The 23,843-nt window shown below is 43.4% G+C and overlaps 1 protein-coding gene across 1 annotated transcript in view; it reads right to left on the minus strand.

The window, feature by feature from the left end:
- Positions 1-23,843, minus strand: part of PLXNC1 (plexin C1) — a 132,218-nt gene that overhangs the window by 92,491 nt on the left and 15,884 nt on the right. The window contains exons 2-4 of the mRNA XM_036891047.2: positions 20,646-20,786; positions 9,612-9,746; positions 6,122-6,222 (exon numbers count right to left, since the gene is read on the minus strand). Of these exons, the coding sequence (XP_036746942.2) occupies positions 6,122-6,222; positions 9,612-9,746; positions 20,646-20,786 (377 nt within the window). The remainder of the gene's footprint in view (positions 1-6,121; positions 6,223-9,611; positions 9,747-20,645; positions 20,787-23,843) is intronic.

A 23,843-nucleotide genomic window follows, 5' to 3' on the forward strand; every position in this document is an offset into this window, starting at 1 on the left:
AGTAAACAACACCTTGACCATCTGGTCACCCAAGCCAGCTTCACCCCACTCCTTCCACTATAATCTCAACACCAAGGTCACTGCCCTGCTGGGGAAAGGGCAGTAACTCACTCCACTGCGGCCTCCGAGGCCCAGCTTTGGCACCTCTCAGAAGCCATTCCCCATCTGACGTAGGTAGCCATCCTTTGGGCTCTAACCTAGTGTCTAGTCCTCTGCCTGGGACACAGCAGCAATCCAGTGTATGTTTGGGTATCACTTTATTTTCTTTGTGAGGTCTTTGATCAAGGCAGAAAGAAGGTATCTCCGAGAAAAACAGCTGCCACCTTGGTATTTTAATTTTTCATTTTATGGCCCTATTCTGACTGTGTCAGACTCAAGAGGGAATCTAATCAGTAAGTCCTATCAACTGTATCTCCAAATAGTTGTTAAATCCACCCACTTCTTTCCATCACCACTATCATCTCTTTAATTCAGTCCCCAGTTTCTTGCTGGTTTACAACCACTAAGTGATCTGCCAGCTTCCAGCAGTGTCCTCTAGTCTAGGCTGCGTCAGAACGCTTCTTCTAAAATACACACTCATCTGGCTACTCTTCTAACTGAAGCTCTGCAGTGGCTCCTCAAAGTCCTTCTAATAGAAGTCAAGTTATTTATCATGGCTTGTAAGCCCCATGCCCATCTACCCAGGCCTCCACGCCATTCTCGTTTCCCAGCGCTCCTCCACTTCACGAGGCCATACTGAGCCCCCTGGCCTCAACCTCCCTATTCTCTCAGTCAGTTCTCTGCTTCCTCTTTACCTAGCTGATAGCTGCTCACACTGCAGGCTCGGCTCAGACACCTCTTCTTCCAGCAAGCCTTCCCTGGCCTTTATAGCTGGGTTAGATGTTTTTTATGTGCCCCATGGAATTCTCCACTTACTCTGTGCTACTCCTTATGATCCTCTATTTATTTATTGGTAGTTTGGTAGCCTTTTTTACTGATTAAGGTAGACTGAATTGCTGTACCTAATTCTTCAGACTCTTATACTAGAATTACACCACTTCCCTTTGCACTGCCTCCCACCAGAGCAGACAAAGTTATTTCCCTATCCCACTGATGCTGGGCTTGGCTATGCAGGGTGTTTGCCAGTGGAGTATCAGCAAACAGGACATGAGCAGACACCCGGAGTGTGCTTCTGCTTTGAGAAGAGCATGTGCAGGATGAGAGACATGTGAAGAAGACCTGAATCAACCTCTCAGCCTGCAGCTTGACACTGAGTCCCCACCCCTGACCCCTGTTGGAGCTGCTCCATGAGCAAGAAAATCAAATGTTTTTTTCTTTTGATCCACTAAGAATTTGTTTGTTAATGTACTATCCCTGGAGCAGAAACCTGACTGATACACTTGTCTACATCCCTCACTAGGTTGCAAGCTCCATGTGCACAGGAAGAACCGTACCCCAGGCACCTAGTACACTGTAGTAGCGATTAGTATATGGTAGGTGCTCAGTAAAGATTTGTTGACTAGATGTATGAACGTTGTCTATTGGCATGTCTGTCTCCCTAGCTAGCATGTGAATTCCTTAAGGCCAAGAATGACATCTGATTTCTCTCAATAGCACCTAGCTATCTCACTTCCTACGCTGGGCTCTTGGCAGATAGTCAATAAATATTTGTTGAAATTAAATAAATTGAATTTTGTGGGCTGGCTTGGGAATCAGTTCTTAATTTATGATATTATTTCTATGGTAAAATGCATTCTGAGTGCCAAAAAAACTTGCAAATGAACTTTTGGAATCTCACCCGTTCATTGGTTCAGGATTGCCAGTTTTGTGGAAATCCATAACTGAACACATGTGCTATGCTTTGCAATATGGGAGAAACTGAGAAACTGCTTCCAAACCCAAGATATTCAGCCTGCAAAAATTCACTTTCCACCCACACAGACAAATTCAGCACAGGTTGGATCTGAGGTTCCAACAATAAAATACTAGACTTTTTAGAGCTCATTGTTTATTTAATTGCTTTTTATCTGCTTATATTGAATCCTATTCTTAACACCCCATCAAAAGGAAGTTAAGATTGTTTTTTTGCCCCACCCCAACAAATCCACTTTCTAGACACGTCTGTAAGCAAGCTCAACCTTCTCAACAGAGAAAATAAATTATTTTTCTAAATAAATCTGTGACATTTAAAATAAACAGTGGGATGCTCTACAGTTATAAGAAAATATCCCCCTTTAGAATTCCTAATTTTGAATGGTACTGGGAGCTCAATGTGAGTCACAGATCTGAGGCTTAGTTCTATTTCATCTTAGGCCAGAACCAAGTCAGTTTGAAACCAGTGATCAGATGTAGCTGGGAAGGGCCATCTAGAATGTCCGATAACATGTTAGCACACAAGCCTCAATCTGCCATTGATAGAGTTTTCTAATCCCTCAATCTACTTCCTCCATTTAACACACATTCTTTGAGCACTGGCTATATTCTAGGTACTGTTCTAGAGGAGAGATACAGTAATGAATCAGACAGACAAGGTCCCCATGCATATTGAACTTAAACATTTTTTAAATGGAGAGGCAGAAAAATAAGATCATGTCAGACAGAGATGGGGCCATGACGAAAATAAAACAGTGATGTCATTGTGAATGAGGCTAGGCTACTTCAGACTGGGAAATTGGGTGTTCTCTGCTTCCTCTTTACCTCGCTGATAGCTGCTCACTTCCAAATTGGGAAATTGGGTGGAGATGTGTGTGCCAGGACCTGGTAGTCAGGAAAGAGCCAGTCATGGGAAGATTTGGGGAAGACTATTCCAGACTGAGGGAATAGCAGGTGCAAAGTCCCTGAGGCAGGAACCAGCTTGGCATATTTTTAAGTCAGAGAGATTCCAATATGGCTGGGATAGAGCAAACAAAGGAGAGAGTGGCATGAGAAGTGGGAAAGGGCCAGATTAAGGAAAGCTTTGTATTTGCACCCTGGCAGTAAGAGAGCCAGACTGAATTCTAAGAGGGAAAGGCAGTGGATGTCAGCAAGCTGGGGAATGTCATGATTTGGTATAGATTTTTAAAGGATCACTTCCTCTTGGAGAGTCTGTTACTGATGGTAACAGAGTCAACCATCAGCAAAAGCCTGATGTCCTCACCCTCTTCTCCCAGTGTTCCTTCCACCTTCTTGCACTTACTGAGAGCAGGCTTCCAGCTGAAGGCACAGCTCCCCTCAGCCCCCAGGAGGCCCGTCTGCCTCCTCTCCCTCAGCACAGGCTCCCTGCTGCCTCTTCTAGAGGATTCTTCTTCCCCCTCTCCACGCCTGGCCCCAGCCCACCCCAGCTTTGAAGCTCATACCATCAGCCCACACCACCCCAAGGCCCTTCTTGTTGACATCCACAGACCACCCTCACCCCAGCAATTCCTTTCTTTTCTTGAATACCTCGCTCCTCTCTCTGACATTGTTTCCATAGTCATTCTTGGTGACCAAAATTTCCACACAGATGCCTCTGACACATCAGGGCCTTGACCCCTCTCTGCCAATGATCTTGCCTTCTATGCTACTTCAGCTGCATGGCCGTACCTTAGACCCTGTCATCGCCAGTCACTCCAGCCGCTCTTTGACCTCCATTATGAGCTCCCCATTGTCCAATCACTACCAACCACTACCCCTTTTCAGTTCCAAGCTCCACATTCATCCTTAGAGTTCACTTCCAGCTTAGAGCCCAGGGTCCACTATCTTAAGTACCAACATCCATATCAATACCATCATCCATCCCTTGTAGGTGCCCTCAGCTCCCTTTCTCCCTTTTTGATGTATTTCCTGGCAAAGCCCCAACTCAGGCTAAATCTAACTCTCCCCACTCCACGACTCTGCCGCAGAGCTGAACATGGCTTGCAAAAGCAAAAGCATGCTTTCTGCTCTCACTTCAAAAGCAAGACCACTGATCCCCAGTGGGCCTTCGTGCTGCCTGGCAGTCACTCTATGTTTCCCATCTCTGTTCTCGTTCCCACTCCATTCCACACCTTTTCTCTCTTTTCCCTTCAAACCTCCAGGGCTCCCTCCCCTACCACATGCTCACTGAAAATGATGTTAGCAATGTGAAAAGACTGCATGTGCCTCCACCTCCTACCTGCTCCTGGGCCCGTATTTCCCACCTTCCCTCCCATGCTCAGGGATGGACTGTCTCACACGCCTGTCTGAGGCTGGCCTCCCCACTGGCGCTCTAGGCCGGATTTTTTTCTTTCTTTTGCTGAAAGACAACACTCCATAGCTCTCGCTTCTCTTTCCTGTGCCATCAGTTTCTCCCTGTTTCCTGGAACTTCACCAATAGGCCCAAAATGCACTGTTATTTCATGCATCTTAAAAACAGCAGAACTCTGGACTCCACTTTCTCCTCCAGCATCTACTCCATTTCTCTGTTGTCTTTCTCAGCCAAGCCCCTCTGCAGAGTTGCCTCTGCTCTGCCCCCGTTACTTTCTCTCGCAGCTTTAGCACCACTTGCCATGGTCAGGAGTCATCACCTGCGAAGCCCAGCAGATCAGTTCTCTGCTCTGCCTGACCTGGCAGCAGTCTGGCACAGTGCAAGGCTCCCTGCTCCCTCTCTTCTCTTGGCTTCCAAGGGACGCCTTCTCTAGTGTCTCCGCTTCCCTTTCCAGCTGCTTCCTCCCCGTCTCCTGGGCCCCTAAACGCTGGACCACCCAGTGCTCACTCTCCAACTACTTCTCTCCTCAATCTATACTCTTCACTCATCTGGTCTTAAGGCTTCCTTACATACCACTTAAACACTACTAAGCCCCCAATTCACATCACTAAACTGAACATCTCCCATAAACTCCAAACTTGTGTTTGCCAGCACAGCAGCCACTAGCTCTGCGTGGCTATTGAATCACCACCACCACCACCACCATCATTGAATGAACTCCTGCACGTAGCTCTAAAAATATAGACAGGGAACCTACATAAGTGCAGCGGCTCGTGGGTGTGCGATGATGAAATGCTGCTCAGGATCAGTTAATTTCTTAAACTCTAGTCTTGGGCAAATGAAAAGAAGAGAACGTTCCTACCCAATCACAATTATTCATGAGGATCTTCCTGGCCCCGCTTCCTTTGTCTGCCAGTGACTCCAGCAGGCACAGCCCGGGCAGGAAGCACAGCAAAGGCCGTAGGGCGGTGATGCGCCTCGCTACCTCTGAGCTTTTGACTTCCTCCACCAACTCTAATTCCATCCCTGCGCTGAGTCTGTCTCCTGAACCCCTTGCCCATGTTGTATCTCTCCCCTCTCCCTTCATTGCTCGTGGCTTCTACCCCCAGACGCTCCTAAATTCTCTTCCCACTCTTCTTTCCTTTCCCCAAACTGCCCCTTGTTCAGCCTTCAGCTTCTCTGCACCTGTTCTGCTCATTCTTCTCCCTTTTCACTTGTGAAAACTGAAAGCACCGAACTGACAGCTCTGGTTATGGTGTTTTCCCTGCCTGAGCTGCAGCTCAGGCACCCTCCCCGCTTCTACAGGAGACCGAGTGCGGGGTTGCCGTGGCAACAGCGAATCCACCAGGCTGGTCCCAGCCACGCTAGGAGCTGCGTGGCAAGAAAGCTGCTACAAGTCGCCCCTGAGCCTAGATGAGTCGTGAGCATCGTGATTCAAGACCACGCTGGGCAAGATTCTGCCCAGAGACTGACACTACATCAGGCCCACAGCTGTACAGCGCCTTAGGAGACCCCACCATCGATAATAAGGCTTCCACTGAGCCAACCCAATGCGTGACACGATGAGGATTCATTTAAAAATTTTCAAACATTCTTATTCTTTTATCTCCTCTGAGGGAAAACCTTTTGCCTCTCTCTCTCTGTCCGCCCCCCCGAAACTTGGAGAACTCTGCAGAAAGTAAAGCAAAGCTGACAGCTGCAGCCTATCCTCCTTTCTGCCACCTCCCCCGGGCGAGGGGGTGGGTAACCCCGAGTGGTACGGGTCAAATGATTGAGCAGCACTGACACCATTGGTACCATCTCAGAGAATTCATCAGAGTTACACGGGGACATTTTAGTCGGCAAAGAGATCAGTTCCCGCAGGCCACTGCAATAGTCATCAAAGTAGGGCAACAAGTGTCGTGCTGCGTGACTCTTTCTCCGAAAATGTGAGCTGGTGAGAAAGAATGCAGGGAATACCTTTGTGGCGAATGGCACCAACCACAGTGAGGGTCTCTTGCTGTTAAACACTCCAAACAGGATTCGTGTTTGCTGCAGTTTGCCACGCGAATTCTCCTCACCTAAAAATAAAGATGAGAGCAGTTCAGATGGGATTATAAGCAACTCCAGAAAAACTACAAATCTTATCTGATGAAGGGCCACAAAGGGCACATTTATCAACCTAAACTCTGAATGTCTCTGCAATGATACTGGGCAGCAGTTCTCAAGTTCTAGGCTATGAAGTGGTTTATCAGAATCACTTGGGGAGGTTTTGAAAGTGCAGATTGCCAGGCACCCCACTGCGGAGACTCTCACTGAGTAGGTCAGCAGTGGGGCCAAGGACTCTGTATTTTAGGTGCTCTCTCAGAGGAGCGATATGCAGTCAGGTTTCTGATCTGCGAAGAAGGATTTCCAAAGGGATCATGGAATCAGGTCACCTGGTCTTCACACAGGAGATCAACGTGTAGTCAGTGGCACTCTGGAAAAGAGCAACTGGGGAGGGCAAAGGCTCTAACCCAAGAGCATCAGCTTGAGGTTGGCACTGGATGTGGATGTGAGGAGAATCCTCCCACTCCCCTCTCAGGGGTAGCTCCGCCATCTCAGCTCTTGGCTTTCTCACTCACATTCCCTCCACTGAGTTGAAAATAAAAGAAATGGGGAGTTTTCAAATCATTCTCTGCCTCTAAGGCTGCCTCGTCCAGTTGTCAGGGAACAGCAGCCCACAGAGCGGGTACCCGTGCTGGACAGACCCAGGCATCAGAGGCAGCCAGTCAGAGGCTCGAAGCAGGGTGGTGGAAGGCAGGGAAGACCTGAGCATCACACAGTGCATTTTCTGCAGGCAAAATCCCACAAAAGGTGGTAAGGAAACTTGTGGAACTTATTAAGCCAGAAAGCTGTACATGCTACAAGGTATAAGTAACTTTTTTAAGAGGCTAGAGAAACAGAGAGTTCTAGAAGGGGTTTGTGAAGAACACAGGGGTTATCCTGAGGCATGTCCTTCAATTCTAAGTTGACTTCATGGAGGATAACACCAAGCTCGTCCATTTCATAGCCAATGCTCTGACAGATGTAGTGGGCAGACCACCACCTGAGCCAGCATTAGCCAGAATGTGGACATTTCCCTGTAGATCGCAAAACATCTTTTTAATTCTGGGGGATTTTCATAAATGTCACGTAATCCCTCCAACCCTGTTTTCTCATCTGTGAAATGGTGATGGTGCTGCTGATTTCATGGGGTTATTAAAATAGAACATTGTCTGGCACATACCAAATGCTCAGTAAATGTTAGCTATTGCTATTATGTGAGAAAAAGGCTCCATGGTCCAACAGACACAGGAAACCTTAAACTAAAAAAGAGAAATAGGTTTTACTTAGCACAAGGCTCCTGAGAGTCTCTTATGCTAAGTATAATGATACTCCAGGATGGGTACAGTAAGTAACATCTGCTCATAGGATCATGTTTGGTCAGAACATTTAGTGGAATATGAATCTCTAGAACATTCTATGAGAACCACTAAACAATGTGCTTAAACACACAAACATGTAACTATGCAAAAGAGAAGACACTATAAATGCTATATTGGACCACTTCTTTAACTTAACACCATATGATAGTGACTATTCCACACATGTATCTCCATATGGCTGTTTTCAGTGGTCACATATCTGTAGATGTACCAGGGTATATAAGTTTGGCTGTTACCATCTCCCCAGGAGCCTAGAAAAGAACCTTCCATAAGTTTTGCCTCTATTTTACATAGGCGCAACCAGTCTTACTAATAGGATCTCCAACAATAAACCTAAGAATGTATGAGTGACCAGCTCTGATGTCCAGTTGAAAACTCTCCCAAGAATGTCAGGCTTTGAACGACCAGAGACTAGGAACCTTTACCTTCCAGAAAGTGAGGAACTGTCAGCTACTGGTGGCTCACACAGTTGTTCCCAGCCTATGGTCTTGGGTTCCAGGAAAGGTAGTAAGAAGACCTATGAGCTATTTGCAATGCTTCAAAAAGCTAAATGGAAGAACATGCACAGATTAAGCCAGACTTCAAGTGTCCTTTCTTTGGGCTGGACTTCTATCAGCTCTGTGTGGTAGCACAGTCAGTTCTCTGGCTGGTAATTTTGAGATGTCTTGATAAATAAAGCCTAAGAATGGGAATTGTTACTTAATATACAGTTTGTTGAATAGACAAAAATCTTTCAAATATAGGAACCCCAGGGAAGAAATATAATAAAAAGCACTTGAATGGTGAAAGAAGCTGGTCAAAAAGATTCTATATGGTGAAGAACTGGTGTACAAAGGCATATGAGATCCAGTGGCCATCTCAATGTGGTCATTTTGACATAACTGACTCTTCAATGTGCAAATCACAATATGGTCCTTTCAGGAGTTCCAGAAACTACACAGTGCTTGCACACCTGTTCTGTGACGCTAACAGCACATGTAGGTGGAGTCATTGCTATTCTCCTCCTTAGAATGACTGAGAGGAAAATTATGGAAAATGAAGGTAGGCCAAGGGCATCTGTTACATCTGTTATATAATTACGTAGGTCTCAATTATCTACTTTGCACTTTGCATGTTCAAATGGTCATGGGTCAAAACCACCATGCCAAATGGTCTGCCTGGTTTTCACAAATTTGGGATTTGATCTCATTTATCATGGGCTTTAAGATCAGGGCAGAATATTAAGTCCTAAACTGGACAAGGCCTGACCTATATGTAATCTTGAGCAAATTATTTAATCTAAGTGTTAGATTCTTCATATATAAAACAAGGGTAATTTTATCTCATTAAATTATTAATGTTTTATTAACACTGTTTAATATATGTGTGTGTCTATGTATACGCAACTTGGCATCTCAAGAGACCATATTTAGCATAGTAACTAGTATATAGTCAGTTGGGACTCAATAGAAAATAGCTTTCTTCTTCTTTCCCTCAGTAAAAACACTTTTTAAAAATGGAGAAAATGTAAAAAGATACTCTGCATTTCAGTAAGCAAGGAGAAAAACTGAAACATCCAGATAAATTAAGAGAGAGAGTGAGTACTATATATTTCCGGGTTCATGAATGTGTATGAGCCTGTGGCCCAATATTAACCCCAAACTCCACAGCCAATCCCTTTGGGCATATTCATAAATGCATCTACCAGTCCAGTGCCCGCACAATAGAAGTGTAAATTCAGTTACCTTGCTTATTATGCACCCATTTGCAAGCACACCCTCCTCTGAAAAACTTGGCATCAGAAATACAGCCAATAATAAAATTGTCTAAATAGGTAATATTTCTTGCTTACTTACTGACAGTAAGGATTTTAATTCCATGCCTGTGAACCACTGCAGGCCATCTTGAAGCCTGCAGCAGTGTTTAAACTCAGTAGTTCAGAGTAAAAGCTTCACTATAGATAATGACATCAATTAAACAATTTTATTCCTAAGTCAAAAGCAATAACTAGCATTTCTACTGACCTCTTTCCCAGCTGTTAGATAAATGTAGATATTCTTCTCAGGATGGGGAACGAGTTTGTAGAAAACAGGTGTTTCTTCCTTAATTTCATAGATAACCTCCGGACAATTTGAAGTCAAATTCTCACCAAGAATAACCTTTTTTAAAAAAAGAGAGAGAAATAATGATACCTATTAAACACTTTGAATGGCATGATGGCAAAACTTGTAGCTTAATACTAAAACCACATCCTTTCTTACTCACTACATACACTGGCTGAGGTACCCTGTTCCTTAACCATCCTCTCATGCCTCAGTCTTCAAAACGGCTGGTAGTAACAAGCACAGTATTTCAGCTTTTGTAGGGGACAAAGCCGTGAGTGTGCACACAAGGTCACTCCAGTACCGGGACAACAAGCTTCATATGTAGAAGCTTGCTGCCCACAATTCCTGACCACGTCTGGCCTATGAGAAGCTGCAAGTGATGGTCTCATTAGTACTCTGCTGTGTGATCTTAAAACTGAAGGAAGTTGGCTGAATACATATTTGCATGGGTTACTCTGACTCTTTGGTGTGATTCTACAGTCATACATTTTTAGAGTAACCAGGACAACAGGCTTACACAAGCAGGTGTGTGTTTATATATATAAAACATGAGTAAGTGTGGCTTTGAAACTGGACATGCCTGAGTTTCACTCATCTTCAGTCATAAACATCAACTGAACAACCATTATTATCTGGCACATTCTGGGTATTCAGAAAATGGCAATGAACAAGGGGGATGGGGTGGGGTTGGCACAGCACAGGGGGAGAGCCCTGCCTTAATAGAACTTTCATGTTTGTGTGTGTGTGTGTGTGTGTGTGTGTGTGTGTGTGTGCGTGTGTGTGTGTGTAAGGGAGTGGTGACAGACAATTAACAACAAACAAGTAAATTATAAAATATCTTAGAAGGTGATATAGGTCAAAATAAAGTGGGGAAAGGCAACGGAGAATTCATGTTCAGTGTGGGTCTCACAGAGAGGTGACATTTGTTTAGAGACATGCAGGAGATGACCAAGTAAGTTATTTAGACATCTGGATGAAGCATGCTCTTAGAAGAGCAGTCCAGTGGTGCAAAGTCTTGGAAATGTGGAGACCCGGATGGTTTGAGCAATGCAAGTGAGGTAGAGAGGTGTGTGCAGCAAAGTAACAGGGCATATAATACAGGTTCCCATAGGCCTGTGTAAACATTCTGCCTCTCACTCTGGGTGAGAGGAAGTGGGGGGCCTTTGCAGGGCATTGAGCAGCAGAGTGACACGGTGAGAAGGCAGGGTTGGAAGCATGGGTATGAACACTTGTCAGGAGACTATTACCATAATCCTGAAGAAACAGAATGGTAGCATGGGCTCAAGCTTACGTCCTGGCTCTGTCCTTTAAGCACTTTGAACTAGTAACTTACTTAACCTCCCTGGGCCTCAATTTCCTCATATCTAAAATGGGGCTAGTGGTGTTCATTACAGCTGTTGTAAGGATCAAGTGAGAATTACAAAAGATGCTCACACATAATATGCAATAAATAGTATCCTATTACTAGGTTGCAAGTTCCTTTTGGGTAGGGACCACATCTTGAGCATCTTTGTACCTATCCCTTTGCCCTATAAAGTACTTTCAAAAGTGAAAATGTTCAGTATTTTGTCAGTTTGAACACAACCTGATATAATATCTACATTACTGTCTCTACCACTGCAGATGTAAGTTACACTGGGCAATTTTTTTTAAAAGAAAAACTGGCACCTGGGATTCTTTTCAGACAAAGTCTACATTCAAGTCTACATTCAATAAGATGCTAATGTCACACATCTTGATAGCAATTACATATTTGCTATTTTATCAAAGGCTCTTTATCATTTGGGCACATGGTGCATCTTCCTGCACACGCTCCACATCCAGGACCTGAGCCTGACTCTAGCTTTATCCTGAGATGAGGGCTTCCTTCCTTCATCAGCTCTAGGTCAAGCCCAGGTGGATTCAGTGCAACTAGTAGCTCACTAGAAGCTCATGAACTGCTCACTAAATTAATTAGCAACTCTGTAAAAGGCAATCTCAGTAACTAAATATATTATATATGACTTTTTAAAAAGGAAAAGTAGTTAGGGCCTAAGGGAGGTGGGAAAGGTCTGTGTCTCAAGTCAGTTAAAAATGACTGTATAGCTGCACCATCCAATACGGCGGCCACCAGCTACTACGACTGGCTGAATGTAAGTTACATTAAAAACTCAGTTCCTCATTTACACTAGCCACATTTTAAGAGTCACAGATGGCTAATGGGTACCACACTGAGAGTGTAGATAGAGAATATTTCCATCAATAAGGGAAGTGTTATTGGACAACGCTGGCCTGCAGAAACCCGAGTGAAGGGAGACATTAGGCAGGCACAGACCGAGTGTGGACTCGCCAGGTTGTGGTCCCATCTCTGTTTCATCTTCTTCATTAATCAGCTCAGAGTCAAACAACTGATCTGGCTTTAGAAAGTGGTTGTATAGAGGAGGAGAAACAGGAAGCCATTAAAAAAAAAACAGATTGCGATTGATAGAAATATTCTCAAGAGAAGGAAGACTGCTTCCTGGATCTCTCTTAAGGAATTCAGCACATCAAAGCATCACTTGGCAGAACCACCTATGAAGTGTTCTTGTCAATAATGCTGAACCTGAATCCAACCAAACCTTTAGTGCTAACTTCCACTTAGCATTAGGCAACAGAAGGGGTAGAAGAACATGCTAAATGGCACCACAAGCAAGCAGACAGCCAAATCCACAATGCGAGACATTCTACAGGACACCAGACTTTGTTTCCTCACTCAATTAACAGTGGTGAATAAAGAATGGGAGGCAGCCACTCCAGACTAACAGACACAGAACAGCCAAATGTGATTTGAGGACCTTTTTTGGATACTAATTTTAACAATAAAAATATTTTTAAGACATTTTTTTAACCAATTAGGAAAATATAATTATATGGACTCAATATTAGATTATTCTAAAGAACCAGTTGTAATTATGTTGATAATAGCATTATGGTTATTTAAGAAAATTATCAGTTTTTTAGAGATGCATCAAGTATGTAGGGGTGAGATAACTGTGTCTGGGATTTGCTTTAAAATAAAAACACAATTTACAAAGCACCACCACTCAGCCATTGTAAGTAAGCGGCTACACTAGAGTTGTTCTTGGGGCTTATTTGACTTCTTTAACTTTTGAATCATGGCTGATGCAGAAGGTAAGGAGCTGGAAAGATCTACTGTGGAGCAGCTTTGACTTATTTACTTGAGACCTTGAAGATGAGGTACCAGTTTCCTCTGTAGAACTCTGAATTATGGCAAGAAAGTCTTTCTTTATTGCATTTTATTTTTAATTAACAGTGTGTACTATGTACCAGGGTTTACCAACCAGTTTCCTGAACAAGCTGCCTTGAGGGGCCTACATTGAAGCTTCTCCTGATAACTAGAGATGCTGGACTTAAATTGGTGTGCTTCATTGATGGTGGGAGTGAGACTTCTCTGGAAGGTAATTTGGCATTATCTATCAAAATTATAAAGCACATACCCTTAGACCCTACAGATCCTTGTATATATGTTAAATGACATATGTACATGAATATTTATTGAAGCATCATGTATTATAAGCAAAGACTGAAACAACCTAAATGTCCAACATTAGGGAACTGGTTAAGTAAACTATTCCACAAATAATGGAATAGTACTTAGCCATAAAAATTTAAAAGTTCTTAATGTATTACAAGTTTACATGTGAACAGTAACATGTTTACATGCAAACATTTAGTATAACATTAAATGTTATATTAAACATGTATATTTGTATGTATATTTCATATACAAAAACATGTATATTTACACATGTTTAATATGTTATGTATTTAATAAAAATGGATAAAGACACTCTTTCCTCTCTTGCTTGCAGACATATATAAAATATCTCCAGAAAGATACCCAAGAAATTGATATCACTAGTTGCCCCAGAGGTCAGGAATGTGTGATTTTCACTGTACATTCTCTTGGTTCTTTTGAGCTTTGGATAATGTCAGTGTAGTATCTTAAAAATTAAACACATAAATTTTAAAATGAAAAAGTGAGCATGAGTGGGTAAAATTGTTTTCTTTTTACTAGATTATTCAGAGAATGATCTGCATAACCCAGAAGACAGAACAAGAGGAAAGTTTCATCATCACAAGGGACCCAAACATGTTACACAGAAGGACTGAGGTCTCTTCTACTGTGGCCCTCACCTCTCTCAAAGGACCACAGGAGAGGAGCGGGATGGCTTGCTTTCTCTACATAATATCACCTCTTCCCACTTCCATCTCCACCCGCACAGCCCAGCCCAGGGACACCAAGGGAACACTTAGATCTTCCAACTGAAAGATTCACGTCAACATCAACACAGAGAAGCCAGCCAGCAACACTACAGTAAAGGAAATGTTCCTCAGCTCAGTTTGGCGGGGCAGCCTTGGAAAAGCAACATGGTCACTGAAGTGATGCGGGAGCCAGCAGTGAGTCACAGAACCCAAAATGGGTTGAATTTTGCATAAGAGAAACTCTGCCAATTCACACACACACACTTCTTGGGCATGAGATGGATTTTTATCTATTGCTTCCAGAATACACCCTTAATATAGATTTAATCTGAAGTCAACCTGAGCCTCTGCCATGTATATTCTTATATACTTCTTTATCCTTTGAGCCGCAAACGACGCCTCCTCTGAGCAGCTTTCCCTGGTTGCCTTTCTACTGCAGCCACGGTCACTGTACCCATCACTCTGTTGTTTTATGGCACTTGTCACTATCTGAAATGGCTTTACCATCAATGAATCCAGACACTTGTTTTCTGTCTTTTTCTTTCCACCATGACAGCAGGAGCATTGTCTGGTTTGTTCACTTTTGTATCCTCAGCACCCAGAACAGTGCCTGGCACATAAAAGGTGCCCAATAAATATTTGTTAAATGAAAAAACAATATTCTATTTGATTTTATTCAAGATTTTATAGGTCTCTTCCGATTTTTTCACCTGAAACCTATGTAGAAAACAAATTTTCCCCAAAGGCGAATATCAGTTTGTATCAACATACAGTTTCTGTTGCCACTTTCCTGAAGCCTCATCATAGACTATTAACTAGGCTCTGGATTTTTGTTGCCTACAGAAAAGCCTCCCAACTTCAGTCCTGAGATGGCTGCTGTGTGTCTTCCACACCATAGAGTGAGTTGCATTACAAGTTCAACACCACCCACATAAAGGATAGCATGGTGAGAAAAATAAAGGGGGAGAAAAATTGAACAAAAGGCTCTTTCTTGTTTTATTTACTATTCCCATGACATGGAAAAGACATGGGTGTTCAAAAGGTTGAAATATCTTATGCCAGATTTCTTTCCTTATGCCTCCCTTTATGAGGCTAACCAGTTGAAGGGCACCAAGCCACTCTTCTCTTTTTTCCAAAAACAGTTTCAAAAAAATGCTACAAAGGAGACTTAAAGCACATACACACAGGAAAGCATGCTGATTAATTATCCAGTGGTGTTTAATGTGCTTCAGTTGTTAGGAGTATTCAAGGTGAAATATAAAGATTAAGGCAAATTCCTCTTTCGTTTCTAATCTACTCATTTCAGTGTGAGTAGTAAGAGAAGCATACAGCCTGAACCACAAGTCCTAGCTTTGTGGCTTATATGGGAGCTCTAGTCCTAAACTGGGGAGTCCCTGCAAACTCACCAAGTGGAGTGAGTGAGATGAGGGTGACCCTCAAATAGTTTCACGTGACCATCCAAACAGGCAGCAACGAGCCCGTTTCCCAGTCTGGACACTTCCAGCTGTTTTACTCTTTGGGCCACCATTCCCTCAGCTCATCTGGCCCCCACCACCCGCACTTCTGGCTGCAGGTCCTCTCCTGGGCTCCTCATGGCCTCCTTTTCCTTACTTGAATATTCTGTGGGACTATAAAGAGAACTTGCCTTTTAAAAGATTTTATCTTTGTTTTCTCTTACTTTCATTCAAAAAGTTTAAAACACCAGAGTCAAGGCAGACTTCAGGTGTTACAGTCTGTTACAATGCAGGAAGAACTTTCTGGAACTGGGCTGCATTTCACTCCGTGGTTTGGATAAATAAAATCCATTAGTGGGAGTAGAGAGTTGAGGACCACATAGGTAGCCAGTCCTGACGCTAAGCATGCAAAGTGCTTCTTCACTGGATAAGGGGAAAGGGCATGCATGCTATGGCTTCCTGTATCCCGCACCCTCCTTCAGTTCTAGGGATGCTGGAGCCATTCCAAGAATCAGCTTGAGGACAGATTTCTCTGTCATTTGCTCTAAGGAGCCTACTGGGGAAAAACTGAAGTCCCAAAGGGGGTTCAGAGGCTCCCATAAGCTACTTGCAGCCCCCAAGAGGAGAGGGCTCTGCCTTCTTCTAATGCAGAAGTCTAAACTTGGCTGGGTTGCCAGAAGCTATCCCAAATAGGAACAAACGAAAACCACAGAAGCCAAATCCCCTTCTCATGAAACCTCAAACACTTGCATCTTGTTATTAACCCAGATTCTCCAATTTCAGAAAGAAAATAAAAATAAACACCAGTTTTACAAACTCTACTAAACTCTACAGACTACATTGTAGTTATTAATGCTGTCTGGCTCGGGGACGGGTTACTTCAGTAGTCTTGAGCAAGTCCCTTGAGCACGTTACCTAACCTCATGGAGTCTCAGGTTTGTTCCTCTATAATGTGGGGATGGTAACTACTGACTCCTGAGGATTAAAGCAGTTAACATCTGCAGACACCGACTCTAATGCCTGGCACATAGTAAGAGCTCAGAAATGTTAGCTGTTATTATTCTTCACCTGCTGCCTTCTTATCTTTCATGTGTACAAGAAAGGTTACTGGGCATGCATAAAGTTAGAAATTTCAGATTTCATGCACACACCGTCATTACTTATTTTACCACCTGGAAAAGTTAAAAATATTCAATTCTGCCCTTGAAATAAGGACAATTTTCTATAAGCAAAACAGAGTCTGCCCAAAGGAATCCAAACCACATGACAGGCTGTACCATAATCTAAGAAAGATTTGTCACATGTTTATTACAATGCGTACACTTTGCTGTATCCTGTCTATGCAACACGTGAAAGATGAATTCCCAAAAGCTGTGTCCAGTGTGGCCATACTTTTTCAGCTGCTCTCAGTGGAGCTGCTGACAAATGAAAAAATTACAGCATGCAATCATGTTCAGAAAGGAAGTAAAATGAGGAAATAACCGCAGGGAAAAGTGACTGGGCACAACCCTTAGGATGGCACATTGAGAAAATAAGGGGACAGATCAGATACTCTCAAAGGACCCTTTCAGTTCTAAATTCCTTCAGTTTTTCTCAAATCTTATAAAAGGACTTAGGAATAAAGGCAGGAGAAAGAGGGCAGTAATGGCATTAGCATATTGTAAAGTTTTTAGTTTGCCCATTTAGCTTCAGTAAAATCTTACCTTTGGAGCTGGTGCTGGCTTACTGGGAGGAAGCACATACATGTCTTTTAAGACACTTTAAAAATAATTCAGTATATTGATTTAAGCTCAAAAGAATGCTTCCACGTACTAGAATATGACACAGCTATTTTTAAAAGTTGTTTACAAAAGCTGTACCATAACATTTTAATGTAAGTATTTTCCCTCATTTGATGAAAAAAAAGGATGCACAATTGGATAGTCTGACCCCAGTTATGCTAAAAAAAAAAGAAAGAAAGAAAGAAAGAAAGAAAAAATCTAAAATGCTGATAGCAGTTGCCTCTACATAACAGAACTAGGGATATATTTTCTATGCTTTCCCCTCATCCCTTGCTACTTTGCAACTTTCTCCAGGGACATACATTATTCTGACAATAGGAAAAAATTATTTAAATAACATGTTTAAAATTGCACCAAACTGTATTAAAACTCCATGAAGTTTTCAGAGATTTGAGAAGTCAGAGTTTTTCTTTGTGCAGTGGTGAAAAAATAGCAGTCGGCCCTCATTCCTGCCGCTCATCCAACCGGGCATGTACTACAGTGCCCGGCGTCCCTCGAAATGCTGTCAATTCCTGATCACTGGGCAACTGATGAGTGGGGCTATTGGTGATCCAAGCTCCCTTCCTTTTCTCACTGAGGCTGCCTTCAGTTGGGTTTTGTTTTTCTGCTGCTCATTAATATCTCCATTCTGTGGCTGAAGAAGCCAAACCTGGGTCTATCAATGTTTGTCTTTCTAACAGTTCTGGTGACATCTGGAAAGGGAGAATTTTGAAGTTTTCAAGTTAAGGGACCTGGGGATTATCTGTGTCTTCCAAATCACCTCTACGATCCTGGGCTTTGAGGACTCTAGGTAATTTCAGGGTCGGGATGCAAGAATCTGTACAAGGATACATGGGGGAGTGCTGGGAATTACTGGGCTGCCCTAGAGAGTCTGCTGGGGTGAAATCAGCTAAATGCATCCCTCACCACCACGTCCTGGGGAAGGAACCTTCCTCAGAGAAACTGGGGCCGAGGCTTAATTCCTAAGATGTGAGTGTGCCAGTGAGGTTTTCCTTCACTTCTTAAAGAGCTGGGATTCTTCCCTGAGCCTCTAAGAACCCACCCCACCCCCCAGGAGCATTGATTCCACCCCATCTCCATGGACCCCATCAACAGGCTTCCTCTAACCCCCAGAGAGTCCTCACGGAGTGGCTGCCCATGCCTGGGGCAGAGATTACAAAGTCAGGGTAGCATGAGGGATTTTCACACAGTCTCTGAAGTCACTGCAGGTTCAAATCCCTGCTCTGCCATGTGTGACCTTGGGCTAATATCCGGCTTCCCTGGGCTGCCGTTCCCTTATGGGTCAAATGGTAATAGTGTCCCTGCTTTAGTGGGCCGTGGACAGGACTGAATTCGTTATAGCACATGGAGTGACTGGCACATAGGAATCACTAAACAAATGTCAGCGATCACAAAAAGCCAACAAACACCAGCCTGCCCTTGTTACTCAAACCCTAAAAACGAGGCCACAGATAGGGCTTTTGAAGGCATACCCCATACAGATCCTGAGGAAAGCTAGACTTCAGTCAGCCACCTCCTCCTCAGCAGCGTGAAGCTGCAGGTCGGCCCCACCCCTCTGGTGCCACAACATCACTCAACACTGGCTGGCTGCACATGAACTGCTGGGGTGAACAAACAGGACAGGCGACACCAGGCCGTCCCATGGGGAACTATTTATAGCCCAGTGTTCCTTCACCTCCAATTTACCATGTAACAGTTTGGTTGGCTCAGCTATGGAGAAACAGTGTTCTTGTCAAAACACTTGTCAAAAATATCCCAAATCTGAAGAGATAATTGGCGAGGAGGCCCAGTCAGCATTGATGGAAACTTCTTCTGCCAGGTTAATGGGTCCAATCAGCCTGACCAGGTGGGTGTAGCTACAGATGTTGCCACAGAGCAACTGGTGTAGAATGAATGATGGGCATTTACCTTTTCCTGGGAAATAAAGCTAACACAACAGGGAGGATGATCAATGTATATTTTAAAAGAATGTGTATACAAACAAACTCCCTCCCATATGTTACTGGGTCTCCTCCAAAGAAAACAGATTAAATCAAATGCCTACCAGGCATTCAGCACTGTATCAGGCTGTGGATATTCAGGGCCCCCTTCCCAAGGAGTTTAAAACGAAGTTGGAAAGGCAAGATAAACCCAAGTGGAAAGGTTAGGCATCAAAACGAGACATCTGTAGTGAGCCAAAAGAAAGGTACAGATTATAAGCATTTCAGGAGGTGATGGACAATCATGATCTCTCCAGGCTTAGGAGTCCTCAGAGAACAGGCAGAGTGTGAGCTGAGCCAAGGCATAGATACACAGTATTCAGGAAAGCAGAGGAAAAAAAGAGCAATCCAGAACTGGGGTACAGTGTGAGCAAAGGTGTGGGAGCAAGACTACACCATGCGCATTTGGAGAAAAACAATCAAATAAGTTTGGCTAGAGAGGCAGGTGCACAGAAGACAGAATTAGAGACCATCAGAAGAGAAAGGGGTTCTTCTAAGCTGTCTAGCACACTCTCATTTTACAGATGAGGAAAGGGAGGCTCAGAGAGGTTAAGCGATTCACCTAAAGTCACACAGCTAGTTACTGGTTGGGAGATCAGTTGAGAAAACAAATCTATTAGTGTTCAGTTTAGAATCTGAGCTGACAGTAAATCAACGGGCTACAGAGAAGCAAAGGAATATCAGCCTTGAGTGACAGACGTGGTGCAGTTCCCAACCATGAATGTTGGTGGAGGCCACAGGAGGTGTTCAATAAATGCTTGCTGATGGTATTGATAAGATAAGCTCTGTATAATTTCAGATAAGCCATGCAGTATCTTTGACTTCTCTTTATTTACTTCCCCTGCCTCCTGTCCCTCCCCCAAGTGAATGAAAATCTCAACTTGACCAGTGGTGCCCCCATACAGTGGGGGAAAAAATAGTCCTTGGAGATAAAAGTCAAGGGGAGTCTCAAAGGATTTCAGATCTCTAACCTCTCCATGGTGTGTGGGTACAAAAGGCAGAAAACAAAACCCCTCTGTGGGTGGCAAGTGGGCTGAAGGGAAGGAACACCTGTTTTTTCTCTTTTTCAAGCCCTATAATCTCTTATCTCTTTGAAGTTGTGAAAAATCACACGCTTTGCACATTTCCATTATAAAGGAGATAGAACTGAAAGGTTAAAAGTCTCAGAAAGGTGAGCCAGGGCTGAGGGAAGGGCCAGCCCCCGGCCCCCACCCCCCTGCTTACTTCACCCAGGCAGCTTATGGGTAAGGAGGGTAAAATATCTTGGCACACTCTCGGGAAGTAAGGTGGCTGGTGCTTTGTTACATGGCTAGGGACCTTATTACATACGGATTTCCAGAAATTTTTTTCAGGCCATTTCTGATGGTCTCTGAGTAGTTAGTTGACAAAGCAGTTTGTATGATCTTGTGTATAACCCAGAAGCAATAAATAAAAATAAAAAAGCATAAAATGGATCTATTAAAATTGACATTGAAGAAGGCACAGAAAACCAACCTTAAGTAACTGGCCATCTCCAGTCCCCAAGAATAAAACAGTCCTGTTCATTACCACGGTGCCATAAACAGATGTCAGGTCAGAATGGATCAAGGTAGATGATGCGATTGGTTGGACTCTTTCAGGTTGATCCCCGTCATTCTGAACATGCACACAAACACACAAATAAAAAAAAAGATAGTTTTTAACAACAATAATTCTCATGACCATAAAATGTCATTCATGCCCACCTGGGAAGGCTCCTACTTGAGCCCCAGATAAGTTTTCTTAGACTAGATCCCCAGGAGCAAACTTTTATCCCCTTTATCTGCAGAATCACCATGCTTGCCCGACCCATGCAAAGCCATTTATTTACTCTGTATTAACATGTATTGATTGCCAGCAGTGAGCCAGCCATCCATTTAACACTCCCCCAGCTGATGTATGAAACCGAGTTCCACTTTATTGCCAAGAAAGAGCCCACTGCTGAATTGGGAGGGAGACAGTCTTCTACTTGGCTGTTTGCAGACTCCTGCTGCAATTTATTTTAGCTAGGGATTGGCTTCTGTGAGTTAAACAAGCCATTTCCCACGATGTGAGACAGACCAATCTATTAGGTGTGATGGCAGAAAGGAGGAATTCTGGATTTACAAGAAGGTACAATGTGAAGCCCAAAGACAGGGCAGTAACTCAGAGGGCAGAGAGGGAAGGACAGAGGTGTGGACGGTGGGTAAGACTGAGCCACAGGGCTGAAGATGAACCAACCAGAAGGACTGGAGTGGGTGCCAGCACTCTTGAAGAGGAAACAAAAAGCATCACCAGCTCAGCCCAAAGGCATTGAAATGGCGTGAAGCTTGGAGCACATGAAATCACATGTTTGTTCCTGATTATTAAATAAAGCCCCTCTTTAAACCCAGAGCAGAGAGTGTTGACCAAAATGTCTTTTTCTGTCTTGTTTCAAGTCACGAAGCGCTTCCTGCTGCTTCCTGCCTTCAACGGCAGGAAACTGAGTTGGTTACACAAATCTCTGGAAGAGAGGGGACTGGAAGGAGCCGTTGCCGTCTGTAGCTACTGAACACAGTGTGATAGCATACTTTATCTGCCAGAGCTCAGTTCCTAACTGTACTGAGGTTTTCAAAGACACATTTAAGTTCTGGCCAATGGAAGAGCCTGCAAACTTCAGCGAGCACCACAGCAACTCCTAAAACCGCCCTGTTTGGGGAGAACGGAGGTGGGCAAGGGGAGGCTAAGACTTATTAACTTCATTATATTATTGCTGAAACTGTTTATGTCTTTCAATTTATGTCTTATTAAATATTCATTATTTTAAAACCTATCCAGTTTCATTAACATCTAAACTAAATGGATTCATGGACTAAATTGATTTCTGAAGCCTTTAAAGTCCTGTCTACATTTCTTTGTTGCAGTTGTGCTGTGAAAAAAGATAAGCTAGCAAGGGTTTCTCCAATGCCATGATCGCTTTTCATGGAAAAGATGTCATAACCTAACAGGAAGTGAGTTATTTGCATAACATATTTCAGAGTGAACTCAGTTTAGGAAGGTTTTCAGAAAGCCCTCTAGAGATTCTTTTTTTTCCTGTTAAAAGATACTTTTCATCATGTACTCAGGGAAGATGAGGAACTGTCCTGTTAAAACTAAAGTTAAGAAAATCTCTGTGGGTCTAACAGTCAGAACAACAGATCACTGTTTAGATAAGGATGCCTGGTGACTATGAGCAGAAAAAGAAAAATGGGTGACCTTTAGATGAAAAAAAACTAAAACACACATTTTGCTTTACATTAAAACCAAAATTGTTCAACTTAAGATCAGCTGACCACACTTAGCATTTGCATTAAATATTTGAGCATGGCAGAGAGGCTAGCTCAAACAATTGGGCATTATCTCTGTCTGGGCATCTGGAATGTTCTAAGACCACTATCTTTGTCTGGAGGACTCCATTCTCCCTCATCACACAGCACAGAAAGAGTAATCACTGTGGATTGTTGATTATCCGTCCACATAGACTACGTGGGACAATGTACTCCCATGTCTGATATACAGTAGGTGCTTAATAACTGTAGCTATCCCGATTAGCCAAGAACCATGACATCACTGTAGCCTTTGATGGGATGAGATGCTAAGGTGAGATGAGATAGTCTGTTTGTGAAAGATTGACTCCCAAAAACCCAGAAGTGGTTCAAAAGCTGAAAGAGAGCAAGGAGAAAATTGCTTCCAAATTACCACCACGTCCTTTCTAGAGCCCTTCCCTGATTCTGACTGTTCCTCACTAACTGTAGTATTTCCAAAGTAAGTCCTTGATCCATAGCACAGGTTAAGTGGTAGGTATTCCCAAACCTGAGAGCTGTCAGAATAGAACACACCACCTGGGACGAGGGGTCAGGAAGGTTAAGTTTGCATTCAAGTTTGGTTCTCACCCACTGGGTGACTTGGGCAATTTATTTAACCCTGTTGGGGGTTGGCTTTCTCAGCTGTGAATAAGATTAATGATGCCTGATTGGTTGGGCAGTTATGAAGAAGAGATAATAAGGATAGTAGTAATAATGACCTGTTGCTCATGTTAGCTGGTATTTAGTAGTAACCTACTTGTACTACTTGGAGTACTGTGTCATCTTTTGTGATAGGGACAGTATAAGGTAGTGAGCCAGACCTCCTTTGAATTCTGATTTTGTTACTTTCTAGCTAAGTAGTTTTATGCACATTATTTTATCTCTCTGTGACTCAACTTCCCTTCTCTAGACACTGGAAGTGATAATGACATTTATGCATTAGGCTTGCTATGAAGACTGAACAAGTTAGTACACAAGCCTCAGTCAAGCTCAGAACAGTGTCTGGCTCACAGGAACGTGCAGTCCTCGTCTGCTATCATTACCTTTAGATACCAACAGTTGCTGCCACACACACCGTGGCAATTTTTCCCACTTTCTTCTTTGCCACAAGAACTCTAGTTTTGTCCAGATAGCAATAATCCCAAGGCTGGGGAACTCCTGATGGGTCCAAGCCATATGGTAATTCCATTACCCGCAGCCATATACTTACTTGCTTCCTACTCCTCAGAGCCAGGGGTGGCAGTGAAGTCCCACTGTGGCCAGGGAGGTAAGCGATCCACTGGAGGGACTTCTGGCCACGAGTTTCCTCCTTGATAAGAGGAGGCTCTTGAGGAAGAGCCATCTGCCCTCTTCGCTCACTTCCCGCTTTGAA

This window comes from Manis pentadactyla, chromosome 10 (assembly GCF_030020395.1).
Source record: "Manis pentadactyla isolate mManPen7 chromosome 10, mManPen7.hap1, whole genome shotgun sequence".
NCBI classification, from domain to species: Eukaryota; Metazoa; Chordata; class Mammalia; order Pholidota; family Manidae; genus Manis; species Manis pentadactyla.